Source organism: Pyxicephalus adspersus, chromosome 3 (assembly GCF_032062135.1).
Source record: "Pyxicephalus adspersus chromosome 3, UCB_Pads_2.0, whole genome shotgun sequence".
NCBI classification, from domain to species: domain Eukaryota; kingdom Metazoa; phylum Chordata; class Amphibia; order Anura; family Pyxicephalidae; genus Pyxicephalus; species Pyxicephalus adspersus.
The window spans coordinates 55,477,360-55,496,848 of NC_092860.1; the positions used below are offsets into that span (position 1 = coordinate 55,477,360).

General features: G+C 38.2%; 1 protein-coding gene across 2 annotated transcripts; it reads right to left on the minus strand.

The window, feature by feature from the left end:
- Positions 1-3,430: 3,430 nt before the first annotated feature.
- MIER2 (MIER family member 2) lies at positions 3,431-17,720 on the minus strand. Of its 2 annotated transcripts, none has more exons than XM_072404747.1 (12): positions 17,563-17,720; positions 16,462-16,623; positions 15,107-15,220; positions 14,950-15,034; positions 14,310-14,350; positions 11,533-11,596; positions 11,206-11,354; positions 8,808-8,889; positions 8,528-8,622; positions 6,706-6,830; positions 6,268-6,344; positions 3,431-4,665 (listed from the first exon to the last, which is right to left on the minus strand). In XM_072404747.1, exons 4-12 carry the CDS (start codon positions 15,005-15,007, stop codon positions 4,403-4,405), a joined length of 954 nt encoding a protein of 317 aa, XP_072260848.1. In that variant the 5' UTR covers positions 15,008-15,034; positions 15,107-15,220; positions 16,462-16,623; positions 17,563-17,720; the 3' UTR covers positions 3,431-4,402. The 2 variants fall into 2 exon arrangements, with proteins under 2 accessions (XP_072260848.1, XP_072260849.1); XM_072404748.1 differs by lacking the exon at positions 17,563-17,720 and adding an exon at positions 17,237-17,502.
- Positions 17,721-19,489: the final 1,769 nt, after the last annotated feature.

Genomic DNA, 19,489 nt, shown 5'->3' on the forward strand with positions numbered 1-19,489 from the left:
TTGTAACATAACTACTCTCAGTTTGACCCTTCAAATCACCAGCAAGCTAAAGCCCTGTATAGTTGACAGAGCCATTTGCCTATTCAGAAGGGAGGGGGAGGAAGTGTGAGCGGCACCCAGCTATGCTCTCTTCTATCAGAAAATACAACACTCAGCTTTGCTTGACTGTTCATTGATCAAAAAATGGACACAAAAAACACTAATTTATTAAATCACTCCAAGACCTGAGAAGATAGACTATAATGGGGAAACCTGGGTCATTCAGGACAACTGGACTGGAATTCTAGCATTTGCTATTGTTAGGATCCATTCCAGATTTGCTGAATCACCAAGGTTTACCCACGATAATCTATTCTCTCCAGTGCCGAAAAGCTTTGATAAATAAGGCTCAAACAGTTAAATAAAATGGGTTGCAATGTAAAATAATGTTTAAATTTGAGTCCACCTGGTATTCAAAGTTCAGATCTACAAAAAGATCTCATAGCGACAGGGGCAGATTACACCCCCCCCCCCAAAAAAAAAAAAAAAAAAAAATAAAAAAAAATATTGTTAAAAATGAATACTTTTAGAAATATTCTAATTCTGAGAACATTTTCTGCAGCTTTTCCAANCTTTGATAAATAAGGCTCAAACAGTTAAATAAAATGGGTTGCAATGTAAAATAATGTTTAAATTTGAGTCCACCTGGTATTCAAAGTTCAGATCTTCAAAAAAATCTCATGTCGACAGGGGCATATTAGACCCCCCCCCCCAAAAAAAAAAAAAAAAAAAATTATGGTTAAAGATGAATACCTTTAGATGTAATCTAATTCTGAGAACATTTTCTGCAGCTTTTCCAACAATGTTTTATATTGTTGCAAAGTGAATTGACACTGGCCATTTTTCTTGGTTATTCTGGATTATTGACCATGTTTTTCATATCCACCAAATAGGAGGGCAAAGGCTCTTTAGAAGTAGTCTCCTTATTTGCTAATATTCTCAATCAAATCATAATTACTTAATAATACAACCAGATCAGGTGTGTTTTAGGTCTTTATGGAATTTTAGAAATTCGTACATTTTTGCCATTCTTACATTATGACACATCAACATGTTTCATAACTGAAATTTTTAGAGAATCACCAGTTTCCTTACTTTTTAAGCAGATTTAATGATATACAGTCAAATGTGGCCAAACCAAAAAATAGGCACCAAACCAAAAAATATGGCCAAAAAATAGGCACCCTTGCCATTTATGTCAGAAAATGCACCACTTCTCCCAGAAAATTGTTGCAATTGCAAATGCTTTGCTAATATGATTATTTCCTTTGTTGGCACTGGAAGAACACAAAAAAGCAGAAAAAAAAAATCACATTGCACACAAAATGTCGAAAATGACCTGGACAATAAATTTTTGACTCCCTCAACTTAATACATGGTAGCAAGCACTGATATTAATCGCTTTATGTAACAATCAATGAGTCTTTTACATCTCTCTACTGGAATTTTGGACCACTCTTCCTTTGCCAGTTGCTCCAGGTCTCTCAAATTTGAAGGGTTCCTTCTCCCAACTGCTGTTTTTAGATGTCTCCACAGCTCTATAGGATTTAGATTTGGACTCATTGCTGGCCACTTCAACTCTCCAGCGCTTGGTCTTAAACAATTTCTGGTGCTTTTTGAAGTAAGCTTTGGGTCATTATCCTGTTGTAAGACCCATGAACTCTGGCTGAGATCCAGCTTTTTGACACTGCACCCTACAATGTGCCTCAGAATACTTTGTTAGTCTTCAAATACCGTGCAAACAGTCAAGACTACCAGTGCCTAAAGCAGCAAAGCAACCCCAAAACATCAGTGATACTCCTCCATGAATGTAGAAACCGTGTTCTTTTCTTTGAAGGCTTCTTTTTGGTTTCTGTACAGTTGAATGAAATAAACTATAGATGTATTAGACCAGGGGAGTCAAAACTCAAACATATAGGGGGCCAAAATCAAAAACACAGTCATGGTCGCGGGCCAATTTGTTTATTAAGATTTTAACATTCATTGAACATTTGCAAACTGAGAATGTTTTATTCAGAAATATGAACAGGGTGCAACAACCTTTTCCCTTAATATTAAGGGAAAAAATAAATAAATTACATTTTCTTCCTTCACCATCAACTTTTCTCTTCTTGGACATTTTGGGATTGATTGAAGATATTTCTGCAAAATAGGGGACCCGCTTTTCCTCACTGTCACCTTGCAAGGAGAAGGTGATGGATAGTCAGCCCAATGTGTGGCACTTTTAATGGCATTCAGAGTGAAGCAGGTCCCCTGGCACTCTTCTGCCCCCTCCCCGACTGTGACCAGAAAAGTCCCTGTGCCTGTGATAGCATCAGGGTTGAATCCAGTCTCCCAACACTGGTCCAAGGCACTGTGCACTGCGCTCCACAACCTCCATCTGATGTGCCACTCACAGTGAGGTCTCTGAGGCAAAAAGATTGTACCAAGCTTGAATATGGCTCACCATGTGGCAGCGAGCTGATTTCATGGGAGGGTACTACTCGTTCTACTACTACTGCCACTACTTGATGTGCTAATCCAGGACAGCTGGATGGTTGGCAGTTGGCGCTGGGCCTGCAGATGGCTCAATTGATTGATTTAAAAAGTCTTAAGATGTTCTTAGTCTTACCTTATCAATACAAAAAAAATGTTTTTAATAAAGTTACCAATCAATTATTACCTAAGCACTTTGGGGAGGTACTGTACGTGGAAGCCATCCTGGTTTTTTATGAATCTCTGGGATAGAGGCTATTTAGGTAAGCTCTGTTCACAACAGACCTCTTGAATTCTTAAAGTGGAAAAACCTGACTCCAAAAGACCTAAATAAGGATATGAAGTTTTGTTTGGTGGTCTTCTTAAAGTGGGACATATAGTTTACTTATAGGGTCTGTTAGTTTATAAAAATGTATTATAGACCTTCTTTAGTCCAGTGGAGATATTAGTAAGTGTTGTCATTTCAGTTTAATTTAGAACTACTGGTCTCCTCACTTTAGAAAATGTGTATATTGCCATTTAATACTGATCTTTTAATCATGAGAAAAAACAACACCCTCTATTAATTCTTTGGTTTGTGTATCAGGATATAATATTGTCCACTTGTAAATATTCTCTCAATGTAAAATGCTGGTCCTCAAAATGTTTGTAATTGGGCTTATAACCCTTAAATGGGCTTAAGTTAAATAATTCCAATAAATGCTTTTGAATACATTTGGATTTTTTTTTACTACTATCCTTGTGACAAAGGTCACTAGCAGGAAGGCAAGCAGAGATAACATTTCATGAAGATCTGACCGCATAAACTAAAATTTTGGCTGTAACCAACACTTACTTCCTCAAGGCATGAAATGTAAATTGATCTTGAAGTTATGGAATTCCTCTTCTAATGAACAATGTAAATAATTCCAAAAAATGACATGGGTCATATTTTAATTTATTGGTGTTATTTTAACAAAAACCAAAAGAGACTGAACTCCATAATGTACAACTCAATAAGTAAAAATAAATGTTGCTTAAGAATACAATAAAAGTAAATAATATCAAAGGAGGTATTTCAAACAAGATTAAATGATCTAATTACACACCATGCTGTCTGAACATTACCATAGCAGCATGCTAGAAGATTAGCTTTTGAAAGAATTTGATGTAACCTTACAAGGTCACTGCAGGTAACATCAAACTCTTCCACATCCTAACCTTCTTACAACAAAAAGACAAAACTTAGTTGTATGTAACCAGTGCTTACCTGGTAGGGAGATATGCCTAAATATCACCCTTTGAAAATACTTTGAAATTTTTATTTATAAAAAAATGGAAAAAAATGCCTACCTTCCATACATACCTGATTTTCCACATATCTTTTCCTCCAACACTATACTTGCGTGCGTCAGGTAGAAGATGCCTTTAATACATTTAGTTTTTGTGACACGTGTAGGCAAATGTAGATTTGTTTGTGCCAATTCCAGGTGAAAATCACTGTACTGGCCCTTAGTTAATAGTTAAAGTTTGTGAAAGCAAGAGAACAAACCCAAGCTGCATAACACTAGGATAACAAAGAATGAGCAAAAATAAATGACATAACTAATTGCAGGTACAGTCCAAAGAGGTTTGAATGTTAGCAGTGTCAATTGTGAGTAAAGAACCTTTATAAATAAACAGCATTACAGGTTGCATAAACTAAGAAATTTCCAGCACACAGTTTAATGAAAACTTCAAAATATAAAGCCTCCAAATTTTCAGGTATGGTTAGGTATGTCTTCCTGAGTTGATACAATTGAGCATCTGTAACCCAACAAATGATAAGGACAGAAGGAACAGTGAGAAATTTCTTCTGCTAGACAGAATTCAAAGTCCAAGGCAACTTTTAAGTATAAAGTGAGAAAGTTTAAGAAGAAAAAGAACCAGTGCAAATAAATGATTGCCTTGACAGGAAGCTGTGAAGAGGTATTTCGGACATTTCAAACTCTTCCAAAGGATGGTCTTGTTTTTTTGCATCAGGTAATGTGGGCAGTTGTGACTGGTTTGGGTCAAGGCTGATTGATTCATTGTCCTCCTGGTTAGGACAAGGAGATGTGTGATGTCTGCAAGGAAACTGATCTTTATTGCAAGAGCAAGTATTGACCTGAGAAGAGCTTTTCTTGGGTCCAGCTGCATAAGTAAAAAATGCCACAATATTAAAAAAAAAAGCAATAGGCACTATATACACACACACAACATCTTCATTTTCAGAAACTGTTCAAGTTATTTTATACAGGTAGTCCCCAGGTGAAGGACATCAGACATACAGAAGACTCCTAGATACGAACAGTGCAGGACAGAGGCTTGGAGGGGGGCTGTTTGCGTGACTTACACAGAAGAAATCTTTTGCTCAACACACCTGAAACTGAGCTCTTCTGCAAGCTCTTGCAACTCCTAAATGACCAAGACAGACTCTGCAGTTGTTTTTTTTGCATATGAAAGCACAGCTTGCTCCAGCTGTAAATCAATGTCTAGGCTCCCTAAAGATTTTTATTTTTTTTTGCTTTGTGATTAGCTCACAGTGAGGATTTTATACATTAACTGACACCACACTGCCTAAAAATATATGTTGGGACAAACATCTGTCCTATTTGCATTTATTAAAATAATGTACCTGTTCTGACTTATACAAATTCAACTTAAGAACAAACCTACAGTCCCTATCTCATATGTAACCCGGGGACTACCTGTTCATAACAACATGATTATACCAAACAGATATTTACTGATAACTTACCTGGCAATGGGGATTTACACCATTAAAGTATAGGTAAAACCAAAACATTTGTTTTAGAAAACAGCAAAGGTTTGAAATCCATGTCAGTTCATTTTTTTCCTGTCCGGTAAGAAAGACTACTTCTTGTCCTGGGCACAGTAGCAGATGAACAGAACTCATCTTAGAGACATGGGACTGGAGTCCCCACTGAAGGATTTGTTGACATCTCAGTTTTGAAAAGTTTTAGGTCTTATGTACAAGAGCTGATCATGTATTTCTCTAATGACTTGTGCAATTTAACCTCCTTAGTGTTAGAGAGAAACTATACTCAAAAACTAGTCTTTTAACTAATAATCTATTCTTACTTGCACTAAAATGTCAGTCTTCCATAGTGGCAATGGCTGGGTCAGCTTGTATCCATGCATATATATTTCTGAAGTTTTTAGAAGTGCCCAGCTTGTGACTGGCAAGTTTATGTTTTCTTTCTCTCCTGACCTTCTTCTCCCCCTCCCCCACCCTCCCTTACAAGCTCAGCAGCTGCAGACAGGACAGTTGCACAGTAAAGTAAAAATCTGCATAATTAGGGCAGTGGGAGGGGATTAGAAACACTCTAACCAAGGATGGCATTACCCAGAATGCAGTTCACCGCCTAGGCAATGGAGAGACCTGGGGGTGTGGCCAGAACTCATTTTTAATGTTTAGAGGTAAAAGCAAGTTGAAAAAAGTATGCAGATGAATATAACTTGGGCTTATGTTATCCATAAGCCAAAGTTGATTTCCTAAGTATAGGTACATTTGAACTACCAGCAGCAAAAAAATCTTCTAGAGGGCCAAGATTTTAGTGTAAAAAAAAATATCCTTTGGAATTACCCATTTTTGTGGTGTTTCTGCCTAACAAAGTAAAAAAATAAAAAAAATAAAGGAATATAAGGGGTCCACTGCCCCACACACAAACAAATAATTTTAAACATCAATTGCTTACAATTACAAATGGAATGAGTCAGAAATAAACTTACCTCCAACCCCTTTGTTGAAAGCAGATCCACGCAGTCCATACTGACATACTGAATTTGGCACATCATTTTCATACTCTCTGATAATAACACAAAAATATGTCTGCATTCAATCACACAAAGTTAATAAATTGCAGTGATTACACAAATGTTCTTTAGTCTAAATTTGTACACAAAGGATAATGTTATGTATAGATTAAAAATGTTATGCCTAACTTAAGATAATGTAGTGTAAGGGTGAAAAAAATTCCTAATGGCTTGTACAGGCTTGAAAAGTCCTGCAATAACACTAGTTTTCATTTTCAGACAAAATCTCTGATATATTATCGATGAAGACCTATACCTGCGGATGGATCTAGATTTTGGGAGACAGCAGTTTGTTTTTGTAAATAATTCATTTAAAAAAGTAAAAACTAGTTTTTACCCCACAATAATACTTACAAGGATGCTGAATTTATTATTTGCTTTCTCCTTCCCATTCGACTCTGTGTGAAATGCTCATAACGCTCGGACTTTTTCCAACTATAGTAAAATTGGACACATTCCCCCACAGACCGTGTTCGCACCTTAAAAACAAAATTTATATTGTAACCGAGATGCTACTAGAAAAACAAGTTTAGAGTTCACAAATAATATCCCAAGGAGTACTCATTTGGTCCTTTTATTTTGAAGTGTATTCCAATACCTAATATGCCTGATCACGGTGTACCAATTAACATCCTAGATGCATGCATATTTGTGTGTATGTACATGCATTGTGGTTGCCTTTATTTTTAATTTACCTAAGTACAATCATAAAGGGCTGACAATTACATTGCCCAGCTTCTCTTTTTTTGGCTAGGCACACCACCCGGCACTACCTAACTTTTCAGTAACCACCTGGCTGTTTTTGAGTGGTTACTGAAAAGTTGGGTCACAATACAAGGGCCACCACTCGCCTATAGCTTCTTCCCACCCAGCTTAAAAAAAAGAAATTGGGGAGAAAACTGTTGCTTATATATTGGGGTGTATATGATATACTTGGTAATAAAACTGATAATACAGCTTAGAAAAAACACTCTAAACTTATAAATATGAAAACAAATTGTTTATGAGAAAAAAAATGAGGTTGTTCCTAGACTTTTGTCAACTCAAGGCATATTCAAAATTGTTGGAACACCTTATTAAAATTGTATAAAACAACCCCAGCTTTGCTTCATAACCACATAAATGTCTTTTGTAATTCTTTCTTTAATATGCACTAGGAAACTACATAGAGTATGGTAAAATCACAGCCAACAAAAGTACTTGCAATACACATTATGTCAGAAACACAATAGGAGAGGCCAAAGAACCCAAATGTGAAATGTTTGCTAATATTGTGGCTGGTTTGCATCAGTGTAGATCTGGGAATGCATGCACAAGATGCTGCAATATCAGCAGTTGCTGACCAATTCAAGTTTTATTTCACTTTAAATGACAACACCAAAAGGATCTGAGAGAGGTGGTCTCCTTGGTGCTGTACAGCCTTCTTTTAGAATAACCTTTTTTTTTAGTCCCACACAACCACTTGGAATCTAAGAGCATTTTTCTCCTTAGATGGGTAACCTGGATTACTAGCAACTGATGCTTTATTATTGAAAATGTATTATTGAACTTAAGGCAGTGTATACAGAGTACAGCTATGCATACTATAACACAGAGCAAGTGTACATTGACAGATATTAACAACAGGCTAGTTAGGCTATTATTATTATTAAACAGGATTTATATAGCGCCAACATATTACGCAGCGCTGTACATTAAATAGTGGTTGGAAATGACAGACTAATACAGGAGGGGAGGACCCTGCCCCGAAGAGCTTACAATCTAGTAGCTGTTATTCTAATTATATTAGTAAGAGGTGCTCAGAACCTAATTTTCTGACTATTCTGTCAATGACAGATATAGGAGGGATCAGCCAATCCTTCTGTGGTTTAATGATATCTATCATCACCTGGTTGCCTTCCAATGGCATAGTATTGAGTCAGAATAGCTCTGATACGAGAAAAAGAATTGACTCCAACCAGAACTATCCTATCACCACCAGCCAGGAGCCCAGTAGTTGGGCTTTAGAGATGTTCTCTGTTTATAATTTGTTCGTGTAAATTAGCATATATCATGATTATTTATGCCCAAATTAACATAAAAGCATTTATATAAACAAGAAAAATATTAGCACCACACAAATCAGATGAGCCTATATAAGGTATATATGTCTGTAATAATTTTCTAAAACTCCCACCTTGTTAGCCTGAATAAGATGGAAGTTTTTCCCATACACCCGAAACCCTTGCTCAAAACTTCTACATTCATCTTCACTCCAGGAACACAAGTGACCTAAGCAAGGAGAAAAAAAAAAAAAAAAGAATTAACATATATTTTAGAGTTTGTATAATTCAGCAAAAAGAAGTCTTTGAATGCAAAATTGGTTTTGAAAATACGTCAAGGTTCTTTCTTGACGCACCAGAAAACTTGTATGACCGTAATATGATTTTATTTACCTCTTACTAAGACGACCTTACCTTGTACTACTTTAACATTAAAGTGGAGTCTTCGGAGAGCTTCTTCTGTGTGAAATCTACATTTCACCAATTCATAGAGAGCCTGTCAGTAAAGAAAGAGGCTCAATTAAAACAAATAACCATTTTTTTTTTTAACAAAAAGAAAACAAAAATCCACAAGTGATAAGACATTTAAATTTTAAATTCTAAATTAAATAAATTCTATTTAAAAACAGTGAATCTGATGTTTTCCTGAAACATTCCCTGGTGGAGAATCAATAACTGCCATTGGAACACATGCAACTGGAAGATGCTATACCAGAGAATGTTTTAGTGAATCAGCTTTCAAAGTCTTCAAAACACTCTTATCCCAGGGACAAAAATAAGGTAAGCAATTTGTTTGATTTAATTATTGCATTTTAGCCTACGAGGGGGTGCTGAGAAGTTCCTGGCTTTGCCCCCTTCCAGATGAAATAGAAAAATGAGTGTGGGGGCATATGACAGCCTAATATCTTAGTATGTAACTATGCAAATATCAGGTCTTTGTTTTTTCTTTTAGTGAGAAGCTGTGATGGCAGAGGCACAAGCAAGTTTCACGTCGTTGGAGTTAGAGGCCATCATTAAGTTTTTGTTTCTCCAGGGAAAGTCAGCAAGGGACCATCACACGTTTCAAGACTGGGCATTTTACCGTTCAAATTGAGCCCCACAGTGGGCGCCCCCAGCCTCAACTGACCCGGCAACCTGCGATGTTGTCCATGAGCTGATTATTTAGGGCCAGCTAATATACGCAAAAAAGATAGCTCAGATACTTGACATCTCACGGGAGCGTGTTGGGTTTGTTATCACCACTATCTTAGACACACGCAAGCTTTCAGTGAAGTGGGTGCCGAAATGTTTGAACAGTGATCAGAAGAAACGAGTTGAAGCATCCAAAGCGGTTTTGGCCCATTTTGAAGCTGCATAGGACTTTTTGGCTAGGTTAGTGACTGAGGATGAAAAAATTTTATTGAATTATTCCTGTTTTCATAGTGAAGGGTGGACACACCAAATATTGTTTTAAATTAGTTTTTTTTTGTTTATGCACTTTGTAGGTTATTTTGATAATTAATTTTGTCAGGAACTGGGATGTTTGGTGTGTGTGTTGTAAATGCTAATTTTTTTTTTCAGTGTTCAAAACTTAGGTTTTCATGCTCACAAGGTATTTATGGCAAATGTGTTAAAAATTACATATAAGATTAAGTCTGTCCATATAACTGAAGTACTAAGCTAATGCAGTGGTCCCCTTACCTTCACAATTTTATAATTACTTTATATTAACACCCCTAGCGTTCTAATTCTGTGCAAATTTCCATGCAAAAAGTGTTCCTTTTTTGCATGGAAATTTATTTTACATTGAAGGCTGTAATTCTTAGGCATAACTCACTGATATTCATTAAATCCAATGATAAACTTTAAAAAAAAAAAAACACAAAAATCTGAAAGAAAATAAAAAAATAATAAAACATGTATATAAGTGTACAGTAGCGCATATATATATATATATATATATATGCATTTTTCTTTGTATTTACCTCTATACAGCTATTTTGTATTAAACCCAATACAAAATTATTTGAATTTCCCGCCGCTAAGTCCCGGCCGCACCAACGCATGTACCGACGTCACCAGGAAACCCCGTAGATCGAATCGACACTTTGCGGCTGAGATGGGAGAAGCAGGACGTGTCCCCAGGACCTGCGGGGACCAGCAGGACGCCGGGGGACAGCGACAGAACAAGGTAAGTGGGTTTTTTTTAGTTTAAACGACCCCGAGTGTGACTCCGAATTACCATTTTTTGCAAGTAAAATCCACCCCGAGTCACACTCGGGATTACCGCTAGGGGCGTTATATCCAATATTAATGAACTAATAAAAAAAGTCCACACGCTATGTACATACAATAATATTTTTTTATTGATTTAGTGGTTAATAAATCAAACACGTACAACTTGTATTCCAAGTAATAAAGTAATACCTTTTTTCTACACCAGTGTTCTGCACATATCACCTATCTCACTTTCCTACATCAGAGAGGTGATGTAATCGCAGCTTATTTGCCTTAGTGGCTCTCATGTATCCCAAAACATTCAATAATTTTAACAAAGATGTTTTTCGAGCCTACAGGAGGACAACACTGTTGTGTATTTTTACTGAATTGCCTTTTTAAAGGAAGTTTGAAAAAAAAAGAAATCTACTGACAAGATTCAACTGGTGATAAAGCTTACAGTATCATGGTGTTGAAAATCTAAATTTATCAGTAAGAGACCACATCATTTTTTTTTATTTTTTACTATGGTTACACTTTAAAAGCACATACACTTAACATTATTTTGAAATACCCTAAAACTAGGTTAAGACCTGCCTTGAAAAGTAGCTCTTACCTGTTCATTATCTCTGACAATCCCATTGTCTTGATTATAAACTTCACCAGTCCTCAACTGATACTCTTCTACCTTCATTAAGTAGTTCTCCACTTCTTTTTCAGGGAGAACTTTGGGGTCCCAAAGCAGCTGGTCTTTATCCTGAGAATCTATAAAACACAACATTATGGGTATTGCAAATAGTGTAAATTACTGGAAATTAGCGTATAAAATGTGCACCTAAAATTACCAGGGTAAACATGATCTACACCTTAAATGCCTACAAAACATTTTTCCAAAGAGGGTCTGAATTGTGGAATATGTTTTAGTATCCAAATTACGTCTCACCTTTTCCACCGGTCGGTGTGTATCTCAGATAAGGGAGCTGATGTTCAGATCCAAACAAATCCTCCTGCAAAAAAGAAAAAAAAAACTATTGAAACACAACAATGAAAATATTAATTCAAATGCATTTACAATCACTTGCAAGTCTTTTTACAAATCACATTGTCCTATGCTGCCGTTTAACCTTGGTAGTCTCATTTTTCACTCACATAGTGAATATTTTTATTCACTCAAGTGAATATTATGGAATTAAAACACCTCACATTTTTTATTTTATGAAATCAAAGGACTACAGAATTAAAAAAGGGTAGCTCAAACATTTTATGTTGTATGATTTTCGATAAATCTAAGTTTAACATTCATTTCTCTATTCAACAAAAACCTACTATATTCTACATTTAAAGAAGAAAGCTGGGTAACTTTTTTACTTTGTAGAATTTAACTTCTTACAAACTCAAGAAAATCTCCAGGTTGTTGCACTCCCCTTGTAAGTTCATAGTTTACAATTGCCGCAGGACAGCTGGCACTCTTTTACTGATGGCTTTGGATATGGGAGTTGTGACTCTCAGTCATCATTAACAATGTTTTTTGCCCTTCCTTTTTCTTTGACCAATCACAGAACCAGGCACTAGATGTTATATTCACAGAATACAAGAATCCACCACAATGTTGCTCCGAAGGCCAGGGAAGTGAGCTACCAGAGAAAAGGCCGATGCTTAAAACTAAACCAGACCTTTATGCCCAGAGGGAAGGGCAACTTGCCCTAAGCAGAGAATATGTTCTTCTGAAGACACCTAGTATGAGTGAATTGTATCATTATGGAAGATATCACCTGGCCAAGGACTCTAGATTATCTAAGCCTGTGACCCATAATTAACAACCTTTGGTCTGCAGTCTCAACAGCTTTTTCTAAAGTAAGTTTTCAGCACAAGATTCAGGTACTTCAAGCAATAATGGCTTTTCCGAATAAAAATGTAGAAAGAAATGTCTGTACACAGAGAGTTAAACAGGCCTTCCAGGATGTCTGCTTTTGAAGGAATATTATCACTATATATTACAATAATATTATCTTTTTTAATACTGCACAAAGACATTAAGACATGTCAGAATTTCCACTTTTGCTAAACAGTGATAGGTTCCCCAAAAACCTCCCTGCCAGAAAAAGAGACAATTACCCTATAAATAATACGTCCCGGACTGCTAGATGTAGGTCTTAAAGACAAAAAAGCTGTACTCAAAGAATCATTCATAATGTCCCCTCTACCTTCAGTGTCACAGGTGAATAAAAACATTTATGTTAATAAAGATTTGTCTGCATATTTGGCCCAGGCCACTTTAAAGTACCTTTATGCTGCAGATTTTTGCTCTTGCAGGCTTGAGAATGGTGGTTAGTCTATCCCTTCCCCCCAAAGATATTTTGCCAGAAACATTTAGAAGGGTTTATCCTTTACAAAGGGTAAGTACAAGAAAGACTTTTGGGAGACTTGCTCTACTATTTTAGCTGTAGCTCCCTACACATCGGAACTTTAGACAAACAAATTCTCAACATCAACAATTTTATTCTAAAGCCATATTTCCTTCATAGAAACTTGAATATGTGGACTATTTGCTCTCAACACACCACAAAGTGGTAAGGTACATTTTTAGAGCTCAATTCTGCCCTCCATCTAGCCCTCTAGACTAAGGTTGAGACCAACATTCGTCACAGTGAAGAGCCTACTAACTAGTGCAAGGAGTTTAAAAGTGTTTCCATTTTCTTGTAAGTACTGTCCTGAATTGAGAGTGCATCCCCTACCAGAACAGTGGTCACCTTGTTCACACCCTCTGCAGATAAAGTAAGACACTATTTTGGAAAGTGCTTTGCAAAGGGGTAAAGGACTGTGCAATGTTTTGAAAACAAGAAGAGCTGAATAGGATGCAGAAAAGGCTTCAACCATAACGTAACTAGTCACAGATTAGTCATATGAATGTCTCAGAGGATGTCTCAAAATCAGGTACTTCAAGGACATACAGATGTCACATACTGAACTCTCCCAAGCGGGTCACAAAGAAAAAAACTAAAAAAAACACTGCTTATGAGAAGGTGCTGGGTCAGCCAGGCTGCAAGAAATTCTATTTCTTGCAGAAATAGTTATCAGTCCTTGTCATTGGAGTTAGCTGTATTGTGTCCAAGGGGGGTTCAGGGATCAGTGGTGCAAAGCAGTGCAGAGAAGAACCAATTGTAACCAAAATTGCTGCTTAAGTTCTCCTTTTTTGGGGGACACTAGGCTAAACTGAGCTGATTGGTAGAGGGGTTGTGGTCCCTAGAAAATGGCCATTAGTGTTTTGTGCCTACTGTCCAATCCTGTGAAGCATTATAATAATATATATTACATATCATAAATATGTGTTGTTTCCCTAAACTGATAACGAAGAAATTATTCTTGGTTCTGTCATACTTATGTTGAGAAAGGTCTGTGTTTGGGTTCTCTCAACAGGGGAGGAATGAACAAATAAACTAACAGTTGTCTTCATGTCAAAAGATTCTAAGAGCAATATTAGTTTTCTAAAAGTATAGCTAATATTGTCTCCTAATAGAAACAATGGCTCTGACTTAACCATGGCACCTAGTCCTTGGCTTTGCAATCCTAATACCAAGATCTAAGAGAGTATGGCAGTTTATATTAGATATAGTTGATGATAATCTGCCTACAAATGAAAAATGCAATTGTATCTGCAAATTATTATCAAAAGACGAAGTCCAATAATCTTCATACATCCTTAAAGAATTAGGCCCTTACCTCAGACCTGATCTCAGACTCCACTGTCCAGTCCTCAGGAGCTGTTAACAAAAAAGCTGAATATTAATTTGACAGAAATCACCAAACTGCTAATAAACCCGAAAGCATGAAGAAACTTTTCCACATATTTTCCTTAACCTTTTAACCCCATCCCTCTAAATAGGTCAAGACTAAAAATCTATACTTAGATTTTGCTCTGAGGCCCAAATAATTTTTTTACATCGCTTTGCCACCATCCTAATCTCATCCAAACCTGTGCAGTTAGGAACCATTCTGGCTCCCGAAGCAGCACTATTTCTTACAGCAGTATGAAGGCACAAAGTGATAGTGCTGCCCAGGGAGCCAGACAGAATGCTATTATTTAACACAGTGTTTACTGCAGAATATCAGTCCTCTGGAGGGCAAGGCTGCTACTTTTTAGTGAAAGCAGCAGTTGACTTTTAGACCTTGATAAAGCATGAAGCTGATTTTTAGCTTCAAATGGAAGGGTATTTTAGGTTAACCAGATTTAGGTTTTCCAGTTCTGAACTTTGTGTTGGAGACCGTTAGGTAGCTGTCTGACTTTTCCAGTGCTGATTGAAAAGTTTTAACCCCTCATTGTAGTGATTAATGGATAAAAAACTCTTTATTACACACTTACAATCAGCAAAACGAGGGGAGAGATCAGCAGATCCTCCGGAAGCCAAAGAGGGAGACATCTGTTCAGTTTCAGCAGAAGCTTGTTCCTGTGGAAAGAAAGGCAATTGTATCCTTCTCCAACTGACAGCAGTTCATCTGGGCACACAGGGATTCCTTACCTGGAAGGGCTGTGTACTTTCAGATTCAATACCCTCTACTTCATTTTCTGGTAAAGGGTCTGATGCTTCATAGCCATAAAATGCTAATAAATCTTGGACTTCCAGCTCCTCTTCCTGCCCAACAGAAAAGATTTAAGGTATTAGACCAGGGGTGCGCAAACTTTTTAAGTCAGGGGCCACAATATAAAATTTGCCGGGCCGAAGGGAAAGTGGGCGGGGTTATGCCATCATGATGCCACTGAACGTGACCTCATGATTGCAAAACCCCGCCCACTCTCCCATCGCAGATCTGAGCCTTTGATGGGAGAGTGGGCGGGTTCTCTGCAGGGACATAGCCTGCCCACCTCCATGAGCCGGGATACCAACAGGGGACATCTTCCATGGCTCTGGCCGGTGCGCCCCCCCCTAGCGGGGTCCTTCTTCTGACTCTGCTCGGGTGGCACCGGCCAGAGCCGTGGAACACCCAAAGGGCCAGAGAAACAACCATATTGGGCCGTAGTTTGCCCATGCCTGTATTAGACTCTGGTCATGTCACATCACAAACACTTAACAAAACTCTCAGCTTACAGCACTAATCTAGGCAAGCTCCTAAATACAAAAATGAAATACTCAGTAAGATGCAATACCTGCCACACTACGTGTCGTTCTGTCCATTGGTTCTAAGAATTGCACAACTCTGGTTCACCATACAACCCTTTCTGGCAGGGGAGGAAAGGTAGAATTTCTCTGCTGCAGTTAGTATACATTTACAGGAAAGCTTTTAGGGAAAGGCCTCAACTGACAGAGTGGCAGGGGGTATAGAGCTGGAACACTGTGCATTTAAAAACCCCAGTTCATAATTTGCTTCCACCTGACTGGACAGTTAAAGCGGGATGATGAGCTTATCTCACTCATTCTGCTTTCTTCTTCTAAAACTATGCTTCTTCAAACCAGATTGGTTTCTTTTAATGCTTCTCCCTTAACCTAAGTTTTACTGTACAGTGACTGCAACACGCTGATACCAATTCATGTTCATGCAAATACAATGATTGTATTAAATGATGTAATAATAAATACACAGCTGCATTATTTTTTTTACAACTAGTGGAGCTCGAACCTGACTTAGCACTTTTTTGCAAACTCCAGATACAAAATGAATATTAAACTTTATTTATAAAGCTCCAACATTTTATGCAGCGCTATACATTAGATTGAAGTTACACATGACAGACAGACACAAACAATGACACTGGAGGAGGAGAGGACCCTGCCCAAAAGAGCTTACAATCTAAGAGATGGGGAAGCAGCGCACAATTATTGCGTACAACCCCAACTCCACAGCCCTGTTTAAATCCAAACGGATTCACGTCTTTTACCTCGATGTCCCCCGTGGCCCAGGATGGTTCTTGCTCCTCCTCCGCCAGGATCTCAGCTATTCTTAACCCCTTTATACAGTGGACCGTTGGAAGTCTATGTAGCGGGGCAGGAGTTCCAACCGCAGCGGAGAGCGCAGTACAGCATATGGCCAGTGGGTGTCCCTAAAAGCACAGAGAATAAGCACATTTTTACTCCAAGACAATCATTTCTAAGGGCTGCTCTTATTGTTTTACAAATTTCATAAAATCAATAGACATCTAAGGGTAAAGTCTAAGCAACTATTATCCTCTGCCACTTAGGATAGATCATTACAGCAATTCCAGGTATGTCATTCTCTGACAGAATTCCACGAATACCAACTCCTTCTATTTATGGCAACATGCATTCCATTTTATTTGTTCTAGTAACTAAAAGAATAAATTAATATATCGGCTTAAAGTGCTCACACGGGGATGTAATTCCAATGTAAGAACTGAATATATAAAGCAAAGAAAGTATGAATGGCAAGTTAGGGGATACAATATGATTTCCCCTATTTGTAAATTTAACTCTGGAGGTTAGATGAGCTCAGGATGGGGGGACTACACAGGTTTATGGGATAAAGGTGAATATTGGGCCGCCGAGTGAATGTACTTTGTGAGTGTGAGCAGCAAGCTTTGTTATGAGTTAAGTTGTTCATTTGCTGGCGTGGCAAGCCATTGAGGTTATGTATGATTATTCTCAGTTCTATATACTTAATATATTAGATAAACATGCTAACATTCCAGCACCCACACATTTTATTCAGCCTGGACTTTTCACTCTTCCATGGTGGCTCCCTCCACAGAACTAATGACGTGTACACGTTCCCAGGACCTAACTCATGACGTGTACATAGGATGCCACCCTTCCATCTCTCATACACCCCGCCGGCGGCGTCTCACCACACCGTGCCCTCCTCACATTGCCCTCCACAAGCCGCTGCCTGTCTGACCCACTTGCCCTATATTCACACGGCGCAAACTTCCGCCGCATACACCGGCATTTCACCACTGCGCCTCCCCGTAGGGTCCCCCCGGGCGGAGCTAGCCCCGGTCGTGCCACACCCTGTACCCGGTTACCTCCAGCCGCCGAGTACCGGAGCAGGAGGAGCAGCGTGGCCCGGATGTGAGCGGCGTACACGATTGGCAACTGGGCGGAAGGAGGGGCGTGCCTCAGGTAGGGTTGTCACGTGACGCGCATGAGCCGGTCCGTAGTTAGTAATTAGTAGAAGGTGGGAGTTGGTGGTGGGCGCGAAGTGTGTAATATACACGGAGCCTCACTCCTAGGACTACACGTCATTCCGTTGTCGTAGTTAGAGCAACGGAGGAGGCTTAATATGCCGGGCACTGTAATAAAACAATGGGCTGGGGGTGTAAGACTAGTCATTGAACATTAAAACCCTCTAATATTGTTATACACAACATTTTCCACATGGAGAAACACTTGAAGTAACTTTCAAGTCTCTAGGAACCCATACTGGTTCTATAAAGTTTTGGGTGCATTGACATGAACCATAAATAAAGGTATACGAATGAATAAAAATAAGGAATACTGTCCCATTTGTATAGTAAAACATTGAGTCTACTCTACAGGTCATTATACAAATCTATAAGTCAGTAAACAAAACAATACTGTCCAGAAAAAAATTACAGAATAACAATTATGCTACCTGGAACTGGTGGTCCATGGGAAAGTGACAAATATATTATTAGTGGGTGGTGAAATGCTTGGTTACATTGATATTAGGAATCCTTTTTAGATTGGTGGGCAATGGGGTAAAATCCTACAATGATGGTCATCGGCTGAAGGTCCCCTTTACACTACTGGTCTATGGAAAGAATGATTCTTACATTGGTGGCTGAAAGCTGTTTTTACACTTCTGTTCTATGGAAGGAATGAACTTTATATTGCTGGTTATTTGCAAAAGGTTCCATTTACACTACTGGTGTAAGGAAGGAATTCTCCTTACACTTGGCAGAAGGTCCCCTATGCACTAATGGTCTATAGAAAGAATTCCCCTTACATTCCCCTTACTCATTTGCAGAAGTTCCCATTTTACGCTACTGGCCTATGGAAGGAATGAACTTTATATTGCTGGTGATTAAAGATACTGCTTTATGGAAGGAATTCTCCATACACTTTGCAAAAGGTCCCCTATACACTAATGACCTATGGAAAGAAATCCCATATTTTATACATTAGTGGTCTATGGAAAGAACTCTTCCTACATTGCTGGTTATTAGTAAAAGGTCCCCTTTACAGTAGTGGTCTATGGAAAGAATGTTCCTCACATTGGTGGCCAATGCGAGAAAGTTCCCCATATACAAGTGCCCTATATAAACAATGCTCTTTTTATTGGTGGTCATTAGCAGAAAATCCATTTTACACTAGTATTCTATGAAAAGAATGCTTACATTGGTGGTCATTACCCGAAAATCCATTTTACACCAGAAGTCTATGAAAAGAATGCTTACATTGTTGGTCATTAGCCGAAAATCCATTTTACACTAATAGTCTATGAAAAGGAATGTCAACATTGGTGGTCATTCGCAGAGTCCTCTTTACACTAGTGATCTATGGAAAAAATGCTCCTTATGTTTGTGGTCATTGGGAAGAATTCCTAATACATTGCTGGAGAGTGAAGCTATGCCCCCACTTACTGATAGCTGAAAACATCACTGGGATCCATGGTTATCTGAATGGCAGAAGTTACCTAAGGAGCCCTTGGCACCCTATGGAAAAACCCTAGAGTTTTTCAGAACCCTGGTTGAGAAGGACCGCACTAATACAATGGCAATACCAGGGTCCTCATCTTTTTGCAATCTTTGTGGCTGAAAGGAATAATTCAGTAAACTTTTGTCTTGGTTTAAATGTTGGATTATTTAATTTGGAGGATGAACTTCATAATGTTTGTTATGCCAGGTATGGGTTTTAAGTGGAACTATACAGCTTAAGATAATGATTGTCCAATATGGAAAGGTTTCCATTAGCAAAGATGAATAAAGT

Excerpts from the sequence above, each read along its gene's own strand:
- MIER2 (XM_072404747.1), bottom strand. The coding sequence starts at position 15,007 with ATGTCTCCCTCTTTGGCTTCCGGAGGATCTGCTGATCTCTCCCCTCGT. Across the intron at positions 8,623-8,807 it reads TAATGTTAAAGTAGTACAAG|GTCACTTGTGTTCCTGGAGT; the intron begins GTAAGGTCGTCT and ends CTCCTTGCTTAG. Across the intron at positions 4,666-6,267 it reads TTTCAACAAAGGGGTTGGAG|CTGGACCCAAGAAAAGCTCT; the intron begins GTAAGTTTATTT and ends TTACTTATGCAG.